The sequence below is a fragment of the Microcaecilia unicolor genome, chromosome 9, assembly GCF_901765095.1.
Source record: "Microcaecilia unicolor chromosome 9, aMicUni1.1, whole genome shotgun sequence".
Lineage (NCBI taxonomy): Eukaryota > Metazoa > Chordata > Amphibia > Gymnophiona > Siphonopidae > Microcaecilia > Microcaecilia unicolor.
The window spans coordinates 42,644,218-42,671,629 of NC_044039.1; the positions used below are offsets into that span (position 1 = coordinate 42,644,218).

General features: G+C 44.8%; 1 protein-coding gene across 3 annotated transcripts in view; it reads right to left on the reverse strand.

The window, feature by feature from the left end:
• The window catches only part of ADIPOR2 (adiponectin receptor 2), a 165,660-nt gene that overhangs the window by 81,795 nt on the left and 56,453 nt on the right, over positions 1 to 27,412 (reverse strand). For all 3 annotated transcript variants that reach the window (XM_030214080.1, XM_030214082.1, XM_030214081.1), the window contains exon 2: positions 20,621 to 20,849. In XM_030214080.1, the coding sequence (XP_030069940.1) occupies positions 20,621 to 20,800 (180 nt within the window). In that variant the 5' untranslated portion in view covers positions 20,801 to 20,849. The remainder of the gene's footprint in view (positions 1 to 20,620; positions 20,850 to 27,412) is intronic.

Here is a 27,412-nt window from a genome sequence, read left to right on the forward strand (position 1 = left end):
AGGGGCTATGGATTGATCAGCTATGATTAATGGAAAGAAAATTATCAGGTATGATACATAATTTTACCTTCCATATCATCATGCTGATCAATCCATAGACTGGTGGGATGTACCGAAGCAGTACTCACCCAGGGCGGGACATTGAAATCCCTGACCGCAACACTGAAGCTCCAAACCGGGCCTCCGCCCGAGCAGCCACCGTCAAGCGGTAATGCTTGGAGAAGGTATGGGCCGATGCCCAAGTTGCCGCCTTGCAAATCTCTTCCAAGGAGATGGACCCGGTCTCTGCCATCGAGGCCGCCTGAGCTCTAGTGGAGTGAGCCTTCAGCCGGATAGGTGGCACCTTCCCCGCGGCCACATAAGCTGCTGCGATGGCTTCCTTGACCCATCTTGCCACTGTAGGCTTAGCAGCCTGCAGACCCTTAAGAGGGCCTGCAAACAGGACAAACAGATGATCCGACTTCCGGAAATCATTGGTCACTTCCAAGTATCCGATGATGACTCGTCTCACATCCAGATATTTGAGAGCAGAGTACTCCTCTGGGTAGTCCTCCCTACGAAAGGATGGGAGACAGAGCTGCTGATTCACATGGAAGCGAGAAACAATCTTGGGCAGGAAGGAAGGCACTGTGCGAATAGACACTCCTGCCTCAGTGAACTGCAGAAAAGGCTCTCGACATGATAGTGCCTGGAGCTCGGAAACTCTTCTGGCTGAAGTGATAGCCACCAAAAAGACTGCTTTCAACGTCAGGTCTTTCAGAGATGCCTTCGACAAGGGTTCAAAAGGCGGCTTCTGCAAGGCTCTAAGCACCAGGTTGAGATTCCACGCAGGCACCACTGAGTGCAGAGGAGGGCGCAGGTGATTAACTCCCTTGAGAAAACGCACCACATCTGGCTGCGAAGCCAGAGAAGCACCCTTCAGGCGGCCCCTGAAGCAAGCCAGAGCCGCTACCTGGACTTTAAGGGAACTGAGCGACAGGCCTTTCTCCAGACCTTCTTGCAGGAACGCCAACACTGAAGAAATTGGAGCAGTGAAGGGAGAAAGTGAGCCTGCTTCACACCACGCTGCAAAGGTACGCCAAACCCTGGCGTAAGCAGTAGAAGTAGAGCGCTTCCTCGCTCTCAGCATAGTGGCGATGACCTTGTCTGAGAAGCCCTTCTTCCTCAGACGCTGCCGCTCAATAGCCAGGCCGTAAGACCAAAGGGGGAGGGATCCTCCATCACCACGGGACCCTGATGCAACAGGCCCTGCTCCACTGGCAGCCACAGAGGGTCGTCCACTGACAGCCTGATCAAGTCCGCATACCAGGGACGTCTGGGCCAGTCCGGACCCACCAGGATTATCCGGCCCGGATGCTTTGCCACTCGGTCTAGTACCCTGCCCAACATGGGCCAGGGCGGGAACACATAGAGAAGCTCCTGTGTCGGCCACTGTTGGAGAAGAGCATCTACTCCCAGAGATCGAGGGTCCCGTCCTCTGCTGAAAAAGCGCGGCACTTGGTAATTGGCCGATGACGCCATCAGATCTAGGCTCGGCTGGCCCCAGCGCTTCGTGATGTCCAAGAACGCCTGAGCCGATATCTGCCACTCTCCGGGATCCAAGGTATGGCGACTGAGAAAGTCCGCCTTGACATTCATGACTCCAGCAATGTGGGCCACTGACAGCTGTTCCAGGTTCGCTTCCGCCCACTGGCATAGATTCATGGCCTCCTTGGCTAGAGGGGCGCTCTTGGTACCTCCCTGGCGGTTGACATAGGCCACAGCCGTGGCACTGTCCGACAGGACCCATACTGGCTTCAATGCCAGTACCGGGAGGAACTCCAAAAGCGCCAACCGAATGGCTCTGAGTTCCAGGAGGTTGATAGACCACTTTGCCTCTGCAGGAGACCAGAGCCCCTGCGCTGTCCTTCCCAAGCAGTGGGCTCCCCAGCCCGTCAAAGAGGCGTCCGTCGTGACGACAATCCATTCCAGGGTCACAAGAGGCATCCCTGCAGACAACTTGTCTGTCTTCAGCCACCAGCTCAGCGCCTTGCGCACTGCTGGGTCCAAGGGAAGGCGCACAGCATAATCCTCCGACACTGGAGTCCAGCGCTGCAGCAGAGAGTGTTGTAGTAGTCTCATATGAGCCCTGGCCCAGGGCACTACTTCCATCGTGGCCGTCATAGAGCCCAACAGCTGCACATAGTCCCAAGCCCGAAGAGGAGAGGCTACTAGGAACTGGTCCACCTGAGCCTGAAGCTTGACAATCCGATTGTCTGGCAGGAACACTCTGCCCACTTGGGTGTCGAAACGAACTCCCAGATACTCCAGGGACTGAGTCGGGCGCAGCTGGCTTTTCTCCCAGTTGATGATCCACCCCAGGGAGCTCAAAAGAGCAATCACCCGGTCCACAGCTTTGCCGCACTCTGCATAAGAGGGGGCTCGGATCAACCAGTCGTCCAGATAAGGATGGACTTGTACTCCTTCCTTTCGCAGGAAGGCCGCGATGACCACCATTACTTTGGAGAAGGTCCGTGGAGCAGTAGCCAACCCGAACGGGAGGGCTCTGAACTGGAAGTGTCGGCCCAGGACTGCAAAACGCAGAAAGCGTTGATGAGGAGGCCAGATGGGAATATGCAAGTACGCTTCCTTGATGTCCAAGGATGCCAGGAACTCCCCTGCCTTCACTGCCGCTATAACAGAGCGGAGAGTCTCCATGCGAAAGTGCTGAACTTTCAAGGCCCGATTGACCCCTTTGAGGTCGAGGATAGGCCGTACAGAACCTCCTTTCTTTGGTACCACAAAGTAAATGGAGTAACGTCCCTTGCCAAGCTGATTTTCTGGCACCGGAACGACCGCACCCAGGCGGATCTGATTGTCCAAAGTCTGCTGCACTGCCACAGCTTTGACCGGAGACTTGCAGGGAGAGAGTACAAACCCGTCTCTTAAGGGTCGGCAGAACTCTAACTTGTAGCCGTCTCTGATGACTTCCAGCACCCAAGCGTCTGAAGTTACCCTGGTCCACTCGCCCAGAAACGAGGACAGGCGTCCTCCAATCTGCACTGGGCCATGGACCAGGGCCCCGTCATTGGGTACGAGACCCTGGGGGAGGACCGGAGGAAGCACCTCCGGGACGGCGGTCTCTGCGAAAGGAATGCTGCTTGGGGGAGAAGTTCCTCTTGAAGGAAGAGGGGGCAGAGGAGCCCGACTTGCCCGGGTGGTACCGACGGGCTTCCTGAAACCGTCCTCTGGAGTTACTGGGGTGAGCACTGGCCCGAGCCCTGACCTCTGGTAACCTCTTGCCCTTAGACGTGCTGAGATCGGTCACAATTTTGTCCAGCTCGACCCCAAAGAGCAGCTTGCCTTTAAAAGGCAACTTAGCCAGGCGGGACTTAGAGGCGTGGTCAGCAGACCAATGCTTCAGCCAAAGCCACCGCCGCGCAGAGACTGTCTGAGCCATACCCTTAGCCGAGGCTCTCAAGACATCATACAGCAAGTCTGCCAAATAAGCCAAGCCCGATTCCAGGGCCGGCCAATCAGCCCTCACGGAAGGATCCGAGGGGGAAGCCCGCTGCACAATCGTCAGGCACGCCCTGGCCACATAGGAGCCGCAAACTGAGGCCTGCAAACTTAAAGCAGCCGCCTCGAAGGATGACCTTAAGGCCGCCTCCAATCTTCTGTCTTGGGCGTCCTTTAGGGCCGTGCCACCTTCCACCGGCAACGCCGTTTTCTTAGTCACCGCAGTGATTAAAGACCCCCGCATCCCCGCTAGAAGCTCACATGCGGTCCGGGGAGCGACGCCATAGGCCACGTGGAGACCGATCGGGGAACCCCCTGCCCACTACAAAAAGGTAAAAATTACCTGCTTCTCGCTCCGAGCTGTAACGAACTGGTGTCCCAGTGAGTAGCTGCAATAAACGTTGAAATAAACGCCCTTAAGGACGTCCAAAAAATTTTTTTTTCCCAACGGAGCCAGCGGGAGGGGGGAGAAAAGGAGGGACCTGGCACCACCAGGTTTGCACTTGCTCAAGAAGAGCCCTCAACCCCAGGTACTCAACAAAACCTAAAAATTTGGCTTGGAGACCTAGCCAGAGCTGCTGCTGTGTGTGACCACCACCTGCTGAGATAGAGAACATACTGGGGAGTTTCCGGCAGCACATGACCACATATAGGGAGGCAAAAGGATTGCTCTCTATCTCCACCTGCTGGTAGATGGACACAACCCACCAGTCTATGGATTGATCAGCATGATGATATGGAACAGGAATTTAAAGTGGCGGCCTTCGCCGATGACTTGTTGGTGATGCTTACAAATCCCCGGGAGTCTCTAGGTGATCTTTTAGAAGTTTTTTCAGAATTTGGGGCATACTCTGGGTTCAAATTAAATTATGACAAGTCGGAAGCGATGGCTATCACAGCAGAAACCCGAAGATCCTGGCAGGGACAATTCCGTTATTTGGGCATTTTTTTAGTACTACGGACAAAAGCAATATATAAAACAAATGTCCAATGGTTGTTAGATAAAACAAAACAGCAATTGGATGCTTGGAGAGCTTTAACATTGCCACTGTCAGGCCGACTGTGCTTAATCCGCATGCTAATTCTCCCCAGATGGCTATATGTCATGCAAACCTCACCTCTACGGTTACTACAGAAAGACATAAGAATGTTGTATCTTTTAGTGATGAGGTTTTGTTGGGCAAATAAGAAAGCAAAAATTCATATGTCATTGCTATTGGGGGGATGGAGGCAAGGGGGAATGGGTTTACCCAACATTAAATATTACAATATTGCCTGTAATTTGAGACAAGTGCGCGATTGGATCTGTTCCTCTGATTATCATACTCCTTTGGAGATAGAAAAGGTGCTGTTTAAACCTTATCAATTGATTTCATTATTGCACGGAAATAATTCATACTTGCCACGGTGGATGGGTAGATCAATCCTTCTGGGTCCAGTACGAGATGCGTGGAGATTCTTGGGTAAACACATGGGAGGTGACGCACAGGTGTCGGAACTTTTAACGATTAAGGGGAACCCAATGTTTGGTCCAGGACAGGAGAACAAAGTGTTTGAACGATGGGAGGATCTGGGCCTCAGTAATTTAGGGGCAGTGATAGATCAGGAAGGTGAACATAGACCTTTAGATCAATTGATCCCTCGTGAATCCATTTGCTGGGGTGATAATTTTGCCTACTGCCAGCTGAAGCACTATGTTCACTCTCTAGACAAAGAGGCACTCAAATTCAATCTAGGAGAGAAAATTCAGAATTTATTTGCGGAGCTGGGGTGATAATTTTGCCTACTGCCAGCTGAAGCACTATGTTCACTCTCTAGACAAAGAGGCACTCAAATTCAATCTAGGAGAGAAAATTCAGAATTTATTTGCAGAGACCTCAGAAGAGGCTCCTTCCATTTCCAATTTACAGAAGAAAATTTGGTCTTTTGTACCTGGAAAGGAGCTGGCCCAGCTTCGGCGACGGTGGGAATTAGATATAGGGAGTGATCTTACTTTTTGGGACATAGCAGCTCACCTTAAGAACATCCCTCAACTAATTAGTGGGGCAGGATACCGAGAATGTGCATATAGAGTTGTCAATAGAGCATACTTTTCACAGGTGCAGTTATTCCGAGCAGGGAGAATCGACACACCCACTTGTTTGAAGTGCAAATCAGCTGACAATTCTTTGTATCATGGGTTTTGGGGATGTCCAGTTATACGATGTTTTTGGAGATGGGTGGTGGCATACCTCTCCCTTTTGATGTCGTGTCCAGTACAAGGGACACCTATGCAGGTGATGCTTGATTGCCCTGACTCATTCAGGGGGCATAAAGCCGAAGAAGCGTTGTGTGCCGCAAGCTATGTCTGATTGCTAGACATTGTATACTGCAAAAATGGGATTCAAAGGACACACCAGAGCTCTGGCATTGGCGCAATCAAATATATCAAGTAATAACATGGGAAGCGCAAGAGGCCAGAGGTTCATATAAACGTAAGGCCCGTTTTCTCAAGCTCTGGGGTCCCTATCTAGCTAAATTAACACAGCAGGGAAGGAGTTTAATTCTTAATAAACTATGAACGCGGTTACCAACTGTTGTAATGCTCAAGTTACATACATAGAGGTAAAGGGAGGGTCAGGGAGTGGGGGGGATATTGGGGATAAAGGGGTTTAAAATGAGGATGGGTTTTGGATGATATGTGTTGCACAAGCTGAAGTAGTGAAAATATGTCATCAATGTTGAATGTATCTCTGAAATATTTTTCTTTTGTAATTTCATTCTCAATAAAAATTGTTAAATATAAAGTGAGCCAGGCTGAAATCTGCTGCCATGAACCTTCAGTCATACTGCCCAGGCATTTTATTCTCATACTTTTCCTCATCCTTAGACAATGAGTTGAGGAATGGCAGTGGCCATCCTGGGCCAGCAGCAATGTAGCATGGGTGCCTTCAGAACCTAACATGCCTTGATTCTGATCAACCTGTCACAGCCCTGAACCCCCCCCCCCCCCCCCCCCCCCCAAGCAGCTATTAAATGTTGCCTGAAAGTGTGGGGACCTTCCATATGGTAAAAAGTCAGCTCCATACATCAAACGGCCAAGTACTGTTTATTTACTTATTTATTTTTCTGAACTGTAAGCACCCAGTATTTTGCAGTCCTAGATATCTCTTTAATTCCTAGGGAACTGAGAAATTGGCTGGGACGCTTTCCAAGTTAAGTGTGCCTTTTTGAGAAATGTTTTGGATTGGCTTGCTACTGATAATGAACACATGCTTAAATCATAAGGAAGGTTTTTTGCCAATGATGAAGAGTAGATCATGATTTGATCAGTTTAGCTCTATAAAGCTGGATGACTTGGAGCTCTTTGAGGCTTTTTCCTTCCTATTTTTACCTATTAACAACTATATAGGCTGTTTTGATTTCTGGACAGTGGCGCTTTATTTTGTTCAAGTATCCCTTTAAGTCTACATCAAATCTATCTTCATATTAAATAAGTCTTAGTAAATGGACTTTGTGGTTTTCTTTTATAGTTTTGAAATAACCCAGATTTGGCTGAAGCTTATGACTGTTTTTTTTTTTTGCAAGAAAAATTGTCAAACAAGCACATTTGTACAAAAGGATAGGATGTTCGCCCAAGGCTTACATTTTTGCTGAGGATGCAGAACAAGGGGTGAATGCTAGAGAGATGCAATACAGTTACAGTTTATTCCAAGCACAAGACTGGGTGAAAAGGCACAGCGGCTACAAAGTCCTGGAAAGTAAGGTTTCTTTGTAGTGAACAAAAATAGAAAATCAGTGGAAACCACAAGCCTTGTACTATTCAGCAATTTATGGGAGAAAAGATCTCATCTGGCCAATGCAGACATTGTAATGCCAATGAGATTATAAATCTCTGAACAAACAGGCCCCTTTATAATCATAGATCAAAAATTCCCATTATAAATTAATGTCATTTGTACAAAAGGATTTTTTTTTCCTTTTCCTTTATCAATTTTAAACACTTTTCCAACTATATAACTTTTTTTGTTCATTAGTAATATGCAGTACTAATCAAAGTCCCATTGAATCACAGAGTTTGCAGCACTTATCTTTGAATGCAAACACAGCTTGCTACACAATACTTATATCATAAAAACAGCAGCAGCAGCACTTACCTTAAATATTCAATCCCAAAGGGGATTTCCATTTCACCAATGGCTTCTTCAGGGGATATGTATACCATTCAACACTGTGTGTGAACATTCAGAACTCACTGTGCAGCCAACATATCAACATGTGGTTCAATGGGACTTTGAGCAGTACTGCATATTATTAATGAACAGAAAAGAAGTTATATAGTTGGGAAAGTGCTTAAAATTGATAATGGAAAAGAAAAAAAATGGCAGTTTTTGACCTATGATTATAAAGGGGCCTGTTTGTGCAGAGATTTATAAGCTCATTGACATTACAGCTACTGCGCTGGCCAGATGAGGTCTTTTCTCCCATAAACTAAAATTGTTTAGTATAAGGTTTGTGGTTTCCGCTGATTTCTATTTTATTGGTCACACCGTGGATATGTTCAGTGGATTTTGTCCATTTTTTTGCATTTTGTAGTCAAAGACATTTTTCCAAATGCTTTTAGTAAGCAGAGTATAGCTTTAGCAGCCTTCATCATTAGCTTTTGAAGGATAATTCATACCCTTGGTTCCCTCATCATCTCCTTTGTAACTAAGAGCCATTAATTTTTCCAATACAAATTTCAAATCACACAACACTGTAAAGTTAAATGCAACATGTATTCGTGTAGCCATGTACCCTTTGGCAACAGCAGTTAAGACTGCTGTGAATAAGGAACAAGGTACAAACAAGAAGGGACTGGATAACCATCATAAATCAGCCTGTGAACAGGTAAGATAGGTTGTCAAGCAGCAATATAAAAAAGGAAAAAAAAAAAGGAAGGTCCTCTATTCCTCGAACTTCCCACTCAGCCATGAACTGTGCACTGCCATTTCTGATTTCTGAGGGGTGAAAGATGCTTGTAGTGTCATGGACTTTCATTTGCGGATATCTAAAGGTTCCCCAGGCCCCCTCCCCTCGGGTCTGTATTTATTAGCCCAGTCTTTGCAAGGGAGATTCCCCACAACCCAACTATACTTTGAACCACATAGTAGGTACTACAATAAAATTGCCAGGACTTCATCCTCACATCACTGTGAATGTTACCTCTCCATCATTTCCAGTGGGTCTGAAAAGCAGCAGTAGAACCAGGACTCAGACCAAAGAAGGGAGTTACTTTTGAAGAAAAATTACTACTGGAGCTTATTTTCTAAAATACAGAAGAACACATTAAGTAGCAATAACGGACTGGCCCAAAAATAGAATAGTTCCCTGTGCTCCTATGCTCCATAAACCCAATGCATTTTGGAAGTCTCGCGAGGCAGCTTGAATTCTCGGCGGCCATTTTGAAACGCCGAGAGCTGGACTCCCACACCATGCAGCAAGGAAGCCACCGCTACGGGAGGAAAGAGGGGGCTCTTTCTTTCCTGGGCCGACGGAACAGGTACCTCTAGACCACCAGGAAGACACGCGTAAGGGGAGGGGAGGTGACAGGGAGGGAGGGAGGTTGGTGAGGTTAAGCGTGTGGTACCGTGGGCGGGGCTATGTAGCGAAAGGGGCGGGGTTCATGTGCACGTCAGCGGCGGCTGGGATTTGTTGGAAGGGGAGGAGTAGGGAAACACGTGCGTAAATTTGTTTTCGTGTTCCGCCCTCGACGTCATCACGTGTGACGCGAGGGCGGGGCATGAAGATGTTGTGGTGGCTTCACCACCATGAAACCACGAACCGGTGTGTGAGTGACTTCAGTGACGTCAGTGTCCTCAGAACGTTGAGGCTGCGTTTTATTATAGTAGATGAGTGAAGCAGAATGAACAGTTGTTTAACCTTTCAAACACTAAAATAAGAGAAGACCCTAGGACTATCAATTATACATGTCTGATCACTGATATCATGAAGCTGTAGAATCTGTTGCCAGAGCATGTGGCCAAAAGGTATCATGAAATTGGAAAAAAATAAAACGTAATTGAAGTAAAAAGAGGGGAAAAGGGGGAACAGCGGCATCAGATTTTTATCAGTGGCCAGGCTATTAGGTCTCCCATAGCACACAGCTATCACACAGGGGCGTAGCTACGGGTGGGCCTGAGCCCACCCAAACTCAGCTAAGGCCCACCCAGTTTCTGTGACCGCCAATCACAGCTGCAATCAGTCACATCACGTACGGACGTGCAAGGGAGCCTCCAGGAGTCAGTCCAGGAAACAAGCAGCAGCTCTCCCGCAGCGCTGATACCTTTTGTTCCCTTTTCATTTATGATTATTTACGTGGAACATTAGATGGCATTCCTCATTGAGGATTGCCCCCCCCCTTGTCTTTTCTTGATAGAGAATGTGGTCAAGGTAACTAAAATAAGCAGGCTTCAAGAGAGAAAAAAAAAAGTTTGGCAAAAGTTCCTGAAAAAGGGTCCACAAACTTGGGAACGCTATCATTTATCCCAACAAATGAGCTACAAGAAATTTGACCTACTTTTATGGGATCTACCAGTTACTCATGACCTGGTCTGGCCATTGTCAGATAGGATGATGCACTTGATGGACCTCGGTCTGACAACATGGATTTTCTTAAAATCATGTGGATAGTGATGTAAACCGTATTGAGTTATCCCATATTCTATGTCAGTTTCCCCCAAACCTATCCTGGGGATACCACAGCCAGTCAGGTTTTTGGACATGCACAGCAAATATATTTGACACTTACTTAAACTTTTTGAAAGCGGTGCAAGACATAGCTTAGGCAAACACTGTGCTAAAAAGCAAAGTTTATTTTGACTGTGTTGGTTTGTTACTTACAGATGTTTTTGTGTTATTTTTGTAAGCTGCTAAGAGAGTCTGAGAAATGGACTGCTATAAATCAAATGAACGAACAGAGAAAATGAAATCTATATACATTGGGAGACCCAAAATATGCCACATATACCTCATGAATATTCCTAGTGGATATCCTGAAAACTCAACTGGCTGTGGGGTCCTCATGACATATTTGGGAAGACATATTCTGTTTTGAAGAAAAGAAATAAGAGTTAAAAAAAAAAAAATACAAAGGAATGCAGAACCAAGATAGCAGCATGACCCCCTGCTCTCTTTGAATATTTGCACCAACTCTTCATTTCCCTTTCAACTTTCTCCTGAAATGTGTGTCTTCCTCTTTCATTTCAATGGCATCTACCTCCATGGGTGGTTCCTTTGGCTACTGCCTCAATGCAGAATGGATGAGTTTGCAGTGTGGTAGACAGTATCTGGTGAGGATCCTGCTCCTGTTTTGGTCTCCACCAAGGGAAAGCTGAGTTCATTAGGAGCCAAGGTTTCTTCTCAGACCTTACCCACACCGTTCCCCAGAGATGAGGTCAGCTCTTCCTGCACCTGAAGAACAGCCAGATGATGTCATCCAAATTAATCCAAGCACTGCAAAGCCTTGTGTCTCACCGACTGGAAAAAGAGTGGAGAGTGGAAAAGAAACGGCTGTGGGTTGTAAAGGAGTCCCAAGATTGAATGAAGGTGTTCTTGCAACAGAGGGACATAGTTTACCCACTACTCCCCTAGTGAAATGACCAGGTGTGACTTTTGAATCCTTGTAGTTTGTGCCATAAAACAACTATTATAGCTTGTGCAACTGATCTTAAGGCTCTTTCACTATAGGTTAAGGGGAAGAAGCAAAGCGTTGAGGTCAATACCCAGGAATTGTTGGTAAATTGGGACTTTTGGAAAAGTATGTGGAGGGTATCTAAAAACTGAATTTTTGGTTAAGGATAAAGTCTAATACAATACGGATGGGAACATTTAGAAAATCCATCCAGATGACTGAATCTTCATTTCCCCTAAGGACTCAGGGTTTATGCCACAAGACATGTTAAAATATGAGAAAGAAATTAAAACAAAAATTTCTACCAGCAATGTTACCTTGCATTGTCAAGGCATATGATCTGCCTGCAGGGAATCTTGATGAGGAAACTATCAACGTATCAGTAAGAGGAACATCTTCCCCATGAGGTGAACTAGAAATTAATTTAATAGCTATGTTAGAGACTTCTGATTTGGTACTCTCTGCAAAAGTCATGCTTATTGGTGTCGATGGTTTTTAAGATAGAAGCATAACCAAGTTGATAATCTATTTCCAAAACCTCGACTATACGGTGATGTGAAAAAATCCACCTCTTTGCCCGATTTACCTTATTGTTGCACATATATGTCATACAGAATGGTTTTTTAATCTATAAACAAAATGTAATAGACCCCCAGGAAACTGGCGAGACAGTCAAACACACCTCATGGACTTTATCTCGAACACCTGCATCTCCTCCTCAAACCTCATCATAATTGGAGATATCAACCTACACCTGGAAGATCATACCATAACAAGTTCCCAAGACTGCAAAGAATTCTTACAGCTCTGGGACCTACAAGTACTAAAGACCCAACCGACACACGAAAAAGGACACACATTAGACATCATAACACAAATTCGACCACAACCTTAACTTTATATTAACTAATACCAATTGGACACCCGTACTATGGTCAGACCATTACACAGCAAACATCACCCTCAAATGGAGAAGGAAAAACCTACCAAACAAACAAATACGAAAAACATACACCACAAGAGGGAAAATAGACCCAGCTAAATTTTGGGAACAGATTTACAATGACGAATGGACAACAAAAGCAGACACAATCCAATTCCTCTCTAATTGGGACAACAGATGTAAACTGATACTAGACAACATCGCCCCAATCCAAACCAGAATCTCGCACAGGAAAAACACAACACCATGGTTCAACGAAGAACTGAAAAAACTCAAAACACAAGTTAGGAAACTAGAACGCACGTGGAACAAAAAAAAAAAAAAAAGATGATCCCACCCTCAACGCTTGGAAACTACTCCGAAGGAAATACAAATATGTCATAAGACAAACCAAAAGACAATACTTCAAAACTGAAATCGGACCAAATTACGAAGACACACACAAACTCTTCCAAATCGTGAACAAACTATTAGACACAACCCCAGTCACCACCAACAACAAAGATACCCCAGGAGCCGACGACCTGGCGAAATACTTCAACGAGAAAATCATAAAACTACAACTCAAGATACCAGCCAGCCCAATCGAATATACTACACTCCTAGAATGCCTAGACCCAGAACCAGGAATCTACCCAGCAGACAGGATCTGGACCAAATCCACTATACTACCAGAAGATCTCATCTCACAGACACTTAAAAGATTCGCCAAATCGTGCTGTAAATTAGATATATGCCCAAACAACCTCATGAAGTCGGCCCCCCAACAATTTATAAGGGACCTAACAAACCATGTGAATTTCATGCTACAAAATGGACACTTCCCAAAGGAGAAGGGAAATATCCTACTCACTCCCATACCCAAAGATACAAAGAAAAATATTAATGAACTAACGAACTACAGACCAGTAGCATCCATCCCTCTATTCACCAAATTAACAGAAGGCATGGTGACCAAACAACTCACAGAGTACCTAAACAAGTTCTCGATACTACACGATTCCCAGTCAGGATTCCGCTCTAATCACAGCACGGAAACCGTACTAGTCACGCTTTTGACCAAACTCAAACAACTGATAGCAAATGGCAACAATATTCTACTGCTACAATTTGAAATGTCAAGCGCTTTCGATATGGTTGACCATGGAATCTTACTACACATCCTCGAATACTTCGGAATTGGAGGCAACGTTCTCAAATTGTTCAAGGGTTTCCTAACCACCCGCTCATATCAAGTGACATCAAATTCGACTACATCAGCCACATGGACACCTGAATGCGGAGTTCCACAGGGATCCCCCCTCTCACCGACCATATTCAACTTAATGATGACACCCTTGGCTAAGCTATCATCGAATCAGAATCTAAATCCATATATATATGCTGATGATGTGACAATCTTTATCCCTTTCAAACGCGATCTAAGAGAAATTTCCGATGAAATCAACCAAAGCCTACATGTAATGAACTCCTGGGCAGATGCATTCCGACTGAAACTAAATGCTGAAAAAACCCAATGCTTAGTTCTCAACTCGCAATACAACAAAAAGGATTTCACCACCATCAACACACCCAACTTAAGTCCAGAGTCTCAGACACCCTGAAAATCCTTGGAGTTACCATTGATCGACATCTAACACTTGAGAACCACGCAAAAAAACATCACTAAAAAGATGTTCCATTCAATGTGGAAACTAAAAAGAGTCAGACCATTTTTCCCAAGGAGTGTCTTCCGCTACCTGGTACAATCATTGGTACTTAGTCATCTGGACTATTGCAACTCACTCTATGCCGGCTGCAAAGAGCAAATACTCAAAAAACTCCAGACATGCCAGAACACGGCAGCCAGACTTATATTCGGCAAACCAAAATATGATAGCGCAACACCCCAACTACACTGGCTCCCACTCAAAGAACGTATCACGTTCAAACTCTGTACCTTGGTCCATAAAATCATCCATGGCGACGCCCCAGCCTACATGTCAGACCTAATAGAACTACCACCCAGAAATGCAAAAAAGTCCTCCTGCACATTGTAAAGGCGTGAAATACAAATCAATGCATGCATCAACCTTCTCTTATACAAGCACACAGCTCTGGAACACACTGCCACGAAATCTAAAAACGGTCTACGAAATGACCAATTTCCGCAAACTCCTGAAAACTTATCTCTTCGACAAAATATATCACAATGGACAACACGCGTAACTCTACATTCTTTAAGCGATCCAGGAACGTTCTCTAATGCCTTTTGCTCTCACTATCATGTACCTAATGCCCATAACTTTAACACTATCAAGTATTTCCCCATCATACAAACAAATCATCTGCTAACACAAATGTCTATTCTTTTCTACTTCCATTACCATGTATCTCTCCACCATGCACCAATACCTGTTTTAAAACCAAATGTCTATTCTTTTCTATGTTCAGCATCCACGATGAATTGTAAGCCACATTGAGCCTGCAAAAAGGTGGGATAATGTGGGATACAAATGTAATAAATAATAATAAATAATAATAATAATACTGTGTTTACTCAGGTTCCTTTTGTCTAACACAAACAGTTTTTAAATTATTGTTTTAAAGAACAAAGTTTTGCAACACCTATATCACCTATGTAAAAAAGTGTCCCCAAACTCAATAACTGGTTGTACCACCTTTAGGAGCAATCGCAACCAAACATTTTCCATAATTTGATATCAGTCTTTCAAATCACTGTTGAAGAATCTTAGCCCACTCTACAAAGAGCTTTAATTCAGACACACTGCTAGGTTTTCATGCATGAACTGCTTGTTTCAGATCTTGTCACAACATCTATATTGGGTTCAAGTCAGGACTTTGACTAGGCCAATTCTGAATGGTTGAGGAGAAACAAAATTAGACTTACTTTGTATTTTAGATTACTAATTTGCTGCATAACCCAATTACGGTTCAGCTCAAGGACAGCATCCCCCTCAGAGTGGTCTCAAACTGTACGCCGGACTTGCGACACCACCACATCAAATGCCTCCTCCTTCCACAGAGAGGCGCCAGCTCCAGAAACCCCTCCACGGAGGTTTCTTTCTTTCTTGTTGGGCCATTCAGGATTCCAGCAAAGAGGTGCGAAGCCCCACCCACCCATGACGTTGACATATCCCAGCAACTCCCTCGCAGCAGCTTCAAACAGCGCACCGGACCTGGAGCACGCCGCTGACAAGGCATGCATAAGGGGTGTGACATGCACCTCAGTGTGCACCTTTGTAGGCAACTTAGTGGGCAACCTTGCAGGAACCCACCCAGATGAGTAATAGAACTTTCAACCTATTGGTACCAGCCACTGTAATGGCTGCTCTGCAACCCCTCTGCCCTAGGAAGCTGAGCTGAACACCTAGGCGGTAGTTTCAGTGCCTCCTAATCATCTCACTACTCATGACTGCTCATTCGGAGACCATCTACTCTCCACCCCTCCCCAAATCCCCACACTCAAACCGCTTCCTCCTCCACTATAAGAAATAACCAGCTGTTTCACTGTGCAGACCACCCACAGTTACAAATACCAATCATTACCTCCAAGCCCCGACACAGGAAAAAAACCCCACTGGAAGTCAAGATCAACCCCCAAACCACCCTAAACTGATCAATATCCCTTGCACATAAGACTCGACCAGTCTATTTCACCCCCATTCCCTGTAGCTATATAAAATGCCACTCTGCCGTAAACAAGACCGAAACTCTCAAAGATCTACTGGAAGACAACCAACTTGGTTTCCTATTCCTAACCAAGACCTGGTTCCCCTCCATGACGACCCTCAACTACAGCGGCTAATGTCCACCAGGCTATAAAACCATACACCTACCCAGAACAGAACATAAAGGCGAGGGTGTCATCATAATATACAAATCCTTCTTCAATATAAATCTATTAGAGACCATTAACTCTTCATCATTCAAACTATTGGTCTGCAAAATCACCGACAATTCTTGATGACCCACTTTGCTGTATTTTTTGCTATATCCCCTCTGGAAAGTGGCCCAAGGCAGGTGACCACTTTCAAGAAATCCTAGCTAGGTACCCTGTACATTATGACTTTACCTTCATACTAGGGGACTTCAACCTCCACTTAGAAACAGTCTCAGAACCCCACACAGCGAAGTTGTTAGACTCCCTGGAAGAAGTCTGTCTACAATGAGTGCTTAATACCCCCACCCACAACAGGGGTCAACAACTTTATTGGCTTCCTATCAGAGAACGATGAACTTCAAGGTCCACACATTAATCCATAAGATTATCCACGGAGAATCTCCAGGCTATATGCTTAATCTGGTTGACCTTCCCACCAGAAACATATCTGAATCTTCACGAACTTACCTCAATGTACATTACCCCAATTGCAAAGGACTCAGATACAAAACCTATTATGGATACAATTTCTCCTTCTTAGGCAGCCAACTCTGGAATGCCCTCCCCAGACCTATCCGATCAATCAGTGACTATCTACCCTTCCGGAAGTCACTAAAAACCTATCTGTTCAAGCAAGCCTATCATAATGACCCAAACTAATCCTATGAACTCTATAACCCAACATATATCTAGAAAACTATGACAATGACCAGACAACTTCTCCCACCAAAATTCCCTATGCTTATCCCATATCCCATCCCCCTCCCACCTCCTCTACCCCTCCTCCACCCTTGCTTATACCTCTCCTACTCCCTTCACCCTTGCCCTTCTCTACCTATCTTTTTTTTTGTTATTTGGCTATACTTAACTTATATTTTCTCTATCAATACTCTGTAATCCCTATTACTATGTAAGCCGCATTGAACCTGCGTCGAGTGGGAAAGCGCGGGGTACAAATGTAATAATAAATAAATAAATAAATTATAGCATGGTCGTACCACTCCTTGCTGGATTTCACTCTTTCTTGGCAAGAAAAGATTTTTAAAAAAGACCTACCCCCCCAGCACCTCTCTCACTACAGAGCCAAGGTCGACCTTTCCATATTCTGGTCTAAAGCAGTCAACTTCTCTCGACCTCCCACACCGACGAAAACTTCTTTGAAAGCTGGAACTCGATATGTGGAGCTAAAATCAATACCCTAGCCCTGATCAAATGCAAATCTAAAATACCAAGGAAATTATTATTTATTATTATTTATTGCATTTCTACCCCAAATTATCCCACCTATTTGCAGACTCAATGTGGCTTACACCGTGTTGCTATGATATAGTCATGGCAGGATCTTGGATACAATCAGTGATAAGCAGAGTTTAAAAGAGGAATTAGAGAAGAAGGTGGTAGATAGGGTAGTGTTGGAGGTGTATTTTGGTATTAGGGAGGGTTGGTGTGGTGATTTTGTGTCGTTAAGGGTTCTCTTTGTAGGCTTTGTTGAAGAGATGTGTCTTCAAGGATATGCGAAAGTTACTTAGATCATCAATGGTTTTCAGGGCTGTGGGTAGTGCGTTCCATATCTGTGTGCTCCTATACGAAAAGGACGTGGCGTATGCCTGCTTGTATTTATGTCATTTACAGCTGGGGAAGTGCAAGTTGAGGAATTTATGGGCTGATCTTTTGGCGTTTCTGAGAGGTAGGTCCACTAGGTTTAGCATGTATAGTGGAGCATCTGCGTGGATAATTTTGTGTACAGTCATGCAGATCTTGAACTCAATGCGTTCCTTGAGTGGGAGCCAGTGAAGTTTCTCTCTTAAAGGTTTCGCACTTTCAGACAAATGGTTCGACCAGAAACTTATACTCAACAAACGCTCCTGCAAAACACTGAAACAACTATAGAGCCACCACCCCACCCCTGAGAACGAAAGCACATAGTGAACCAAGATCCACGAATAAAAGTCTCTGCTGACCAAGATAATTGGAACTGAAAATCTAGATGCCAAAAATCTATTCTCCCTCCTGGATCAACTAACCAATATTAACCACCTATTAAGCAGCTAAGATAACACTTCCCCATCTGTGGCGGAACTGGCCACTTACTTCTAAACTAAGATCACATCTAATCAGGCACACCTCCCCAACACTGCTTGCCGCTCTTACTCAGTGGTTAAACTTCCACTTACATTCTGGAAAATTCCCTCTCTCTGGTAGCAACCCAAATGCAAGTTCTTTTGAATTAAGCAACTATCACCCAATTGCATCCACTCCACTATTTATCAAAATCATGGAAGGCTATGTGATCAAACAACTAAATCACTACCTCCATAAATTTGATATCTTGCACCCTTATCAATCCAGTTCCAAAAAAAATTATTGCACTGAAACCACGGTCTCTGCCCTGATGACCTACGCCAAAGAGCTACTCTGTACCAGCCAAAGCACCATCATTATTCAATTTGACTTAAGCTGTGCTTTCGATTTAGTAGACTTTGAACTGATTATGTAAATTCTGACCCACTTTGGAATTCACAATCGGGTCCTATCATGGTTCCACGGTTTCCTAACAAACTGACACTACATGGTCAGGAAAGATGGGTCATTCTCCAACAAATAGAGCCCTGCCAGTGGGGTCCCTCAAGGTTCCCCTCTCTCCCCCTTCCTCTTCAACCTATTAATGCAATCCCTGGGTCTTACCCTTTAACTAGCTAAGATAAAACAGTTTACCTACACAGATGACATCACCGTGATCATCCCTGCCTCCCTGCAGGTATTGTAGGTCTCAAGTTAACTATTATATTGTATGTACTCTTTCAAGATATATAATAGCTATTATATATCTTGAAAGACCTAACTTGAGACCCACAACACCTGCAAGAAAAATTGTACATCATAAGGTTTTGGCAGATGATGAAGGCAGGATCCCTGTGATCCGTTCTAGGTCTGATAGATTTATTATGATCTTTGAGCTCTTTGAGGCCTTTTTTCCTGCTAAGTGTAATACTGTTTTGTATACAGTTTAAATTACTGTCATTTATTGGCAGCGGATTATTCTGTGAGTTTGACATATAGCCTAGCATATCCACACCCGAGTGTTAACTTATTTTTAGTGGATTCACCTTGATTTGTCCACATTAAATTTCATCTGCCATTTGGACGCCCAGTCTTCCAATTTCCCTAAGGTCTTCCTGCAATATTTCATAGTTCGCAAGTGTTTTAACAACCTTGAATAGTTTTGCATCATCTGCAAATTTATTCACCTCACTTGTTGTTCTGATTTCCATATCATTTATAAATATGTTAAATAGCACTGGTCCCAGTACAGATCCCTGCAGCACTCTCCTCCATTGATAGAAATGACCATTTAACCCTACCCTCTGTTTTCTGCCCAATAACCAATTCCTAATCCACACCAGAACCAAAGGGGCCCTCTATGCACTGTGACCCTGTCCACTAGGATGGTAGTCTGCTTGGGCTCTACTGAAACCACAAAACATTCTCCCGAGCACACTTCTCTTTTCACTTGAGCCAGTGAACACAGATTGTTCACTGCCCTGCCAAACTAAGGCTGGCCTCTGGGAGTGATTCAGGGCTCTAATTGCCCATTTACTATGCAGAAGCCTTAAATGCTGCTCCTGATGCTCTCTACAGCTCCTTCACTAGCTCTCAAAGAAGGCTCTAAGAGCTTCCTCCTGCTCACTATGCCACCACTCCCCTACAACATTCACAACTCCTGGCTCCCTTGGTCTGACTCAAATCCTGAGGGCATTCTAGAACACTGCCCTCTATGCTTACCTCTCCTGCACTGCTGCCTTTGCTTATCTTTTTTTAAGCAGTTCTTAACTGCAGTAGCTTGAGGGGAGGGGGCGGGCAGCTTATGAGGCAAGTCCTGTCAAGAAAGAAGAGAGGGGGAGGAGCTTAGAGGCAGAGACCAACATGGCATAAAGACCCCCTTCCCCCCCTTCCAGAGCTCATCTGGGAGCTCAGTTCTCCAACTGGGCCCAGGAGTATATCCCAAAATCAGTTCAACACCACATAGGATGCCTGTCTGCCATCTGCTGGATATAGAGAAAAACGGACACTACTGCCTGCACAGTGCCCTGCAAAGGGAAGGGCTCACGTATCTGTTTTATGTTTTCATCTACTGTAGAAGAACATAATCCATTCATCTGGACTGGTCTGGTGAATGATAAGTAATGGCTATTTAGTGCACTCAAATATTGTTCAAAGAATAAAAGTAAACTTTAAGCTGCATTAAAGACTGAGACTAATATTCAGTTCTGCCTGAAAACATGGCCAGGATATTTGTGTTTTCTCTGGTCTGAAGATGTTTATTTATTTTTAATGGTACCCAGTGTTTAGGTAGATGTGAGCACATCTATCGTTGTTTTTCATCCAGCCTCACAATAGTTACAACAGAATTCTTATCCCAAAAGATCAATACAGCAGCAAAAACCCTACGCAAAATATGCAAGATATGACAGATATGAAATAAATGTACATAAGGGCAGCTTACATAAAACTACTGCAGTCTCTAAAGAACCTAAGCCTAAAAGAATTCATAAATCAATTGTTACAAGATTATTACATTGTTCCATGCAGTCCTTTGTCTTTATCTTCAGTTCACCTGTGAGGAGGAGGGGGGGGTGTAACTTACATTTTCCTGGTCTGAGGCTGGAAGAAAATCAGTTAGCAGGGATCCCAAATCACTGAACTGGTCGTCATTGTCTCTCTCTCGTGTCAAGACACTAGGCATGTGTCCTTTACGAAGCCGCAAGTCCGACTCCAGATCACTGTTATCTCTTGATGCCAGGTTTGCTGGTTTACTCATGAGCATGAAGAACACTTCTCTCTCTCCTTTAGGAGTGTCTCTTCAACAGGCAGGCCTAGAGAAGGAAATGAAAAAGTTTAAACACATGCATCCACTGCCAGAAAAGTACTCTAGGAATCCTCCACATTTCCCTTTACACTAATGAATGCAGAGCTCAGGTTGATGCAATTCCATTTACACTCATTTTAAAAAGGTGGTTATTACCTATGTTATTAAAATGCCTCATCTAGAGAGAATTCTGAAACACATACCATCTCAAACTACTACAGAAACAAAACTTAACTTTACAACTTTAGTAAGGCTTCCTATTTACTCCTGGCAACTTTCAGCAAGTAACTTAATAGCATGTAATCAGGTTTACCCTATAGCAATGGTGATACCAATTCTAAAAGCTCTTTTAGCGCCAATTCAGATCAAATTGGTTAATACTAAAGAGCACTGGTCCATTGTTACAGTCGTGCATTGAAGATATCATACATTGATATTATATGCCTCCTGAAATAACAAAGTCTTTGATATAGATTTAAACTCCTTCAGGTCTTATCAAATTTTCTCAGGGACAGCATTCCACAATTGTGGACCTTTTATATAAATGAGTTCCTGTATTCATCCAAAACTACTAAACAAAATGGAGGTACATCAACTATATTAGACATTGATAATCGTAATGATCCTAAAGGAAGCTGAAGATGTAATAAAGAAACAATAACAGGAGAAATTTTACCACTCAATACTTTAAATACCAGCATTAATACTTCATATTGAATTCAATATTCTACTGGTATCCAATGAAGGGCTATAAGTGATGGAGTAATTCATATTCATTGTAGATATCTGAAATAGCAGCCTGGCAAGGGTGGTTCCTATGACAAAGTAAGAACCAGTTGTAACCTACCATTAAATCTAGACTGAAAGCCCACTTCTTTAACATTGCTTTTGACTCGTAATCACTTGTAACCACTCGCCTCCACCTACCCTCCTCTCCTCCTTCCTGTACACATTAATTGATTTGATTACTTTATTTTTTGTCTATTAGACGCTGCGTACGCCTTGTAGCGCTATAGAAATGCTAAATAGTAGTAGTAGTAGATTCAAGATACTCCACTCTCCCTTCATTTAGTTAGTGGCTCTCCATTGGTTTACCCACAATCAAGATCACAGTGAACAGCCAATTGTTAATGGCTTCCTCCTGAAAACAGACAATGTATGTCCATCTCTAATAGTCCAGAACCTTAAGTTCTTAACCTCGTCTCTCAAAAAGAGATCAGTGAGCAGAACCTTTTGGATGCTAACCTTTTCAGCCAGCTCTTTTGAAAACCATACTGATCTCTTTCCTCTTACTCTTCACAATGGGAAGGACAATTTATAAAGCTATTTCTACAGGAAAACACTTATCCCGGAGGGGGCACCATTTGAAAACTGCTGGCCTTCCCCGAGTAAACATAGGCATACTGTTCTTTAAAGCATGCTCTTGGGGGAGGGAATTTCAACCACGTACACAGTATTTTAGTCAGAAAAGGTACCCACAGAAAAAGCAAGGAGAGAGACCTTGGGGTGTTGGTGTCCAAGGATATGAAGGTGAAGAAATAATGTGACAAGGCGACAGCTGTGGCCAGAAGGATGCTAGGCTGCATAGAGAGGGGTATAACCAGCAGAAGAAAGGAGGTGTTGATGCCCCTCTACAAGCTGTTGGTAAAGCCCCATTTGAAGTATTGTGTTTAGTTTTGGAGGCCGTATCTTGCAAAAGATGAAAAAGACTGGAAGCAGTGCAAATAAAAGCTACAAAAATAGTATTGGATTTGCGTTGCAAACCGTACGAGAGACTTGCCGACCTCAACATGTATACCTTAGAGGAAAGGAGAAACAGGGACGACAATACAGACATTCAAATATTTGAAAGGTATTAATCTGCAAATAAACCTTTTCCGGAGACGGGAAGGTGGTAGAACTAGAGGACATGAATTGAGGTTGAAGGGGGGCAGACTCAGGAGTAATGTCAGGAAGTATTTTTTCACAGAAAGGGTGGTAGACACGTGGAATGCCCTCCCACAGGAGAGTGGAGATGAAAATGGTAATGGAATTCAAACATACATGGAGTTGCGGGTAGACGTGAAGCGTCCATTTACGCTTTCCAAAAATATTAGGACTAGGGGGCATGCGATGAAGCTACAAAGTAGTAAATTTAAACCAAATCGGAGAAAATTTTTATCACTCAATGTGTAATTAAACTCTGGAATTGGTTGCCAGAGAATGTGGTAAAGGCAGTTAGCTTACCAGAGTTTAAAAAAAATGTTTGGATGGTTTCCTAAACGAAAAATCCATTGGGCTTGGGAAAAATCCACTATTTCTGGTGTGAGCAGTATAAAATGTTTTGTACTTTTGGGGGCTCTTGCCAGGTATTTGTGACCTGGATCGGCCACTGTTGGAAACAGGATGCTGGGCTTGATGGACCTTTAGTCTGTCCCAGTATGGCAATACTTATGTACTTATGTAAACACAAAGGAATTCTGTTTAGAAAGAATGGATCTCCGCAATCTTAACAGAGATTGGGTGGTAACGCCGGTAATTGGGAAGCAAAACCGGTGCTGGGCAGACTTCTACAGTCTATGACCTGTTCGTAACCGAATAGATATGGATGGGCTGGAGTGTAAATTTTAAGGGGCTTCGACATTAGCTTTAGAAGTTTTAGTACAAGAACAGTGCTGGGCAAACTTCTATAGTCTGTGCCCTGAGAATAGCAAGGGCAAATCAAACTCGGGTATAAAGTATCACATACCATGTAAAATGAGTTTATCTTGTTGGGCAGACTGGATGGACTGTTCAGGTCTTTATCTGCCGTCATTTAGTATGTATACGTAAGTATGTAAATATCTGTACTTTGAAAACTGGTGCAAAATCCACAGGTAAAAAAGTACCTGTGAACTTTACAGCAATGCATGCATGCAATGTAAAATCACCCTCAGATTAGACCTAATGTCCTTACAATGGTTTTAGGTTAGCTCTTTTCTTCTGCTTCACTCAGCTCCTCCCACTCTGTGGGTGGCTCCTTAGGATGTACTGTACCTATTGTAACAAATCTGATATCCTTGAAGTCCCAGTGCCCTGACCTGTGTGCGACCCCTCTCTATCTTTGTTCATTTAACAGAGATAATTCTTGTACCTAACTCTACTTTTGGATAACTATACTTTCTCCTAATATCTATCAATGATTATCTGAGGTGTTGTCCTATATGTTAAATCCTCTGCATTACTGAGCAGCATTTCAAAAATACATGACAAAAAAATATAGAGTTTAAAAGTGCATGATGCTCTAAGCATTGCACAAAGGCACAGTTCACTGTAATAGTTTATATGAGCGAGTGGATAATGGGGTACATTTAACAAGGTGGCTGGATGAGTAAGAGTACATGGGGAGGTTATAAGTGACGATAGGCACCTAGTTAGTGGAGGAGGGGGTTATAAATCAGTGCAGGCTGATATGAGCCACTAGATGGGAGAACAGAGCAAATGAGTGAACAGGGGTTATCATTTCCAAAGAGGACCCAAGTGGGTGAGTAGGAAGCTGAATGAGGCTACATGACAATATCGATGGCAGACTGTAGGCTTTTCCTCCAGGAACTTGTCCAGACCTTTTTTTAACCCAGATGCGCTGGCCGCTGTTGTCACATCCTCCGGTAACAAGTTCCAGAGCTTAACTATTGTTTGAGTGAAAAAATATTTAATCTTCCATCTCTCTGACCTCATGTGCAACTTTCTTTAGTCACCTAACTTTCTAACTCCTCTTACTCTCTCTCTTACCTATCTAGATGTTCCATCTTTGCTTATACCCTACCTACACTGTTAATTAAAATGTGTTGACATTGTAAGAAGTATACTATGCCATACTTTTTGTTATTGGAATATTTTTACTGCTGTAATTGAATATTGCTCATGTTTGAGTTATTCTTACTATACACCGCCTTGAGTGAACTCTTTCAAAAAGGCGATAAATAAATCCTAAAAAAATAAAAATAAAATACATGGGACAAAAACAAATGGCTCTTGATACATTACGACCCAACCCATGGACTCCAGGAGGGAGACGACCTGATTGGTGGCCTGACTAGTCCCTGCTGCTGAGTCTGCCCAAGTCAGGCAGTTGTCCAGGTATGGGTGAACCCAACCCCCCTGGCGCCGAAGATATGCACTGCCACCACCAGCACCTTGGAAAACATGAATGGCACCGTAGCCATCCAAAGGGCAAGGCCTGAGTCCAAAACTGAAAATGCTTGCACAGCACACAAATAAAGATATTTCCTGTGATGATCCACAATAAAGATATGGAGATTGAGGAAAGTTAAAACTCTCTCGGCTGCACCAAGGCTATCACTGAGCACAAAGTGTCCATCCAAAACTGCTGGACCCTGAGATAAGTGTTGACCCTTTTGTGGTTCAAGATGGAATGGAAGGAGCCACCTTTCTTTGGGACCATGAAATATATGGAGTACCGTCCCAGGCCGCGCTCTGCCAAAGGCACAGGCTCCACTGCCCCGACAGCACACAAGCGTCAGCCTGTTGCTTCAGAGATGAACCACAGGGCAAGACCGTGAATATGTCTCACACCAAATGGGCTAACTTGAGAACACCCCCTGCCAACCACCTCCAGGACCCACTGATCTGAGGTGATATGAGCCCACTAATCCCCTAAGACAGGGATAGCCTGCTTCCCACTGGCACTGATAAGGGCCCAGCACCCCTGATTGGGCAAAATGGGGGCCCGTGCTCCAGCTCTTTTGGGACCTCGAAAGAAATTCTGATTGAAGGACATGCTTTGGCTGCTCACCCCCCCCCCCCCCCCCCCGGTTATGAAGAGCAGCAGGTGGGTGGGCCAAAACTGCCCTGACCCTCTAGTGCGCCTCTTAGGAGAGGAACATTGACAGCCTTTCTGCCGCAGACTCAGGGAGCAACAAAGTTTGTGCCTCCCCCATATCCTTCACCAGCTTCTACAGGTCCTTTCCAAAGAGCAACCACCCCTTAAAGGGCAGCTGACTGAATAGCTTTTTGGAAGCTGTATCCACCACTCAGTGGCGAAGCCACAACCACTGGCTTCCAACCACTAAAGTGGCCATTGAACGAGAAGCTGTATATCATATAGAATGTTTGCAAAAAAGGCTGTCCCCGACTCCAAGCGTGTCACCTCCGGGGACTCTGAAAGCTGCTGCAACCACCACAGCACGGCCCTTACCACATAACCACCACAAATGGTGACCTGAATACTAGACGTCCTCACAGAAAAGGCAAGGCGGAACTGCTGCACCACCTTCTTGTCATGGAGCTCCTTCAGAGCGGAGCCCCCCTGGACTAGCACAGCAGTCACCTTAGTAACTGCCATGACCAGAGCATCCGCCTTAGGAAAGGACCAATACATTTCAACATCCTTCAGAGTGAAGGTATAAAGATGATCCAGAGCCCTGGCACCTCTAAGGGGATCATCAGGATTTTTACCACTCCACCATCATCATGCAGACAAGAGCCTTATAAAGAGGAAAATTCTTAGTGGGCCCATCGAGCCCCTCCAGTAGTGGATCCCCCTCAACTGTAGACAGGGTCCGAAGCATAGAAAGGGCCTTAGCAACCTCATCAATAAGACTAGACAGTTCCTCTCGCTGAAAGACATGGATCACATGGGACCGCTCTTCCTCGGCTTCTCGAGATGGGGAGCCTCAGACTCCAAGTCCCCCATGGACAGAGAGTGAGAGAAGACCTCCCCTGCCTCCTATGAGGGAATCTTCACCTCTGGAACCCTCCCCTCAGTCCTACGCTGCTTAGAACCCAAACCAGGATCCCCCAGGGGCTCCAGCAACTGCTATTGGACTGTGGCATGCTCTGGAGTCAAAAAGCTTCAGGGGCCTCATAGGGACCCCCTCCCAAATGAACCCAAAGGGTATAGGGAAGGTAGCCCCCTCCCCCCGATGTGGAAGGCACAGATTCCTGCTGCTGAGGAGACAAAATCCCAAAGACAAAGTGACTGATGTTCCCTCAGTGGGGAGAGGACATATCAACTGCAGAGACCCCCACCCTTTAGGCCATTTCCAAAGTTGGAAATGGTCTATCAAACTGTACACACAGAACCGGCAGTCGTACTGAACTGGACCTCCTACACACAAGAGCAATGCTTCTCGGAGAGTATCCCCACCCACGTCAGGCAGGCACAGGCCTGATATGATGCCCAAACCTGCCTCAGCCCAGGAATCCTGCTCTTGTGCCCTCTGGGGGTGCAAATTAAGGGAAATCCCTCAACCGTGAGGTGGGGATTACCCTGTTCGGGGCTGCCCAGGGCAATTTAGGGGGAGGGTGAATTTAGGCACCTAGGAGCCAATGGAAGACACATCCAAATAAGGTGAACGGGCAAGAGGATAGGGACCCTCACCCTCAGGCCAGATCCCTCGGGACCAAGCCAAAGCCTCACCTAGTGGCACTATGGAGTGCGACTGGGGGTTGCAGAACCAAGCTCCAAGCTCAAGCAGGTATGGTCCCGAGACTATGACCTGGAAGGGACGTTGGGCTCAACCATGCTGTGCAACCACAGCCAGGGCCAGCAGAGCAGGGAGCTAGGCCAGGAACAAAGCACCACAGCAC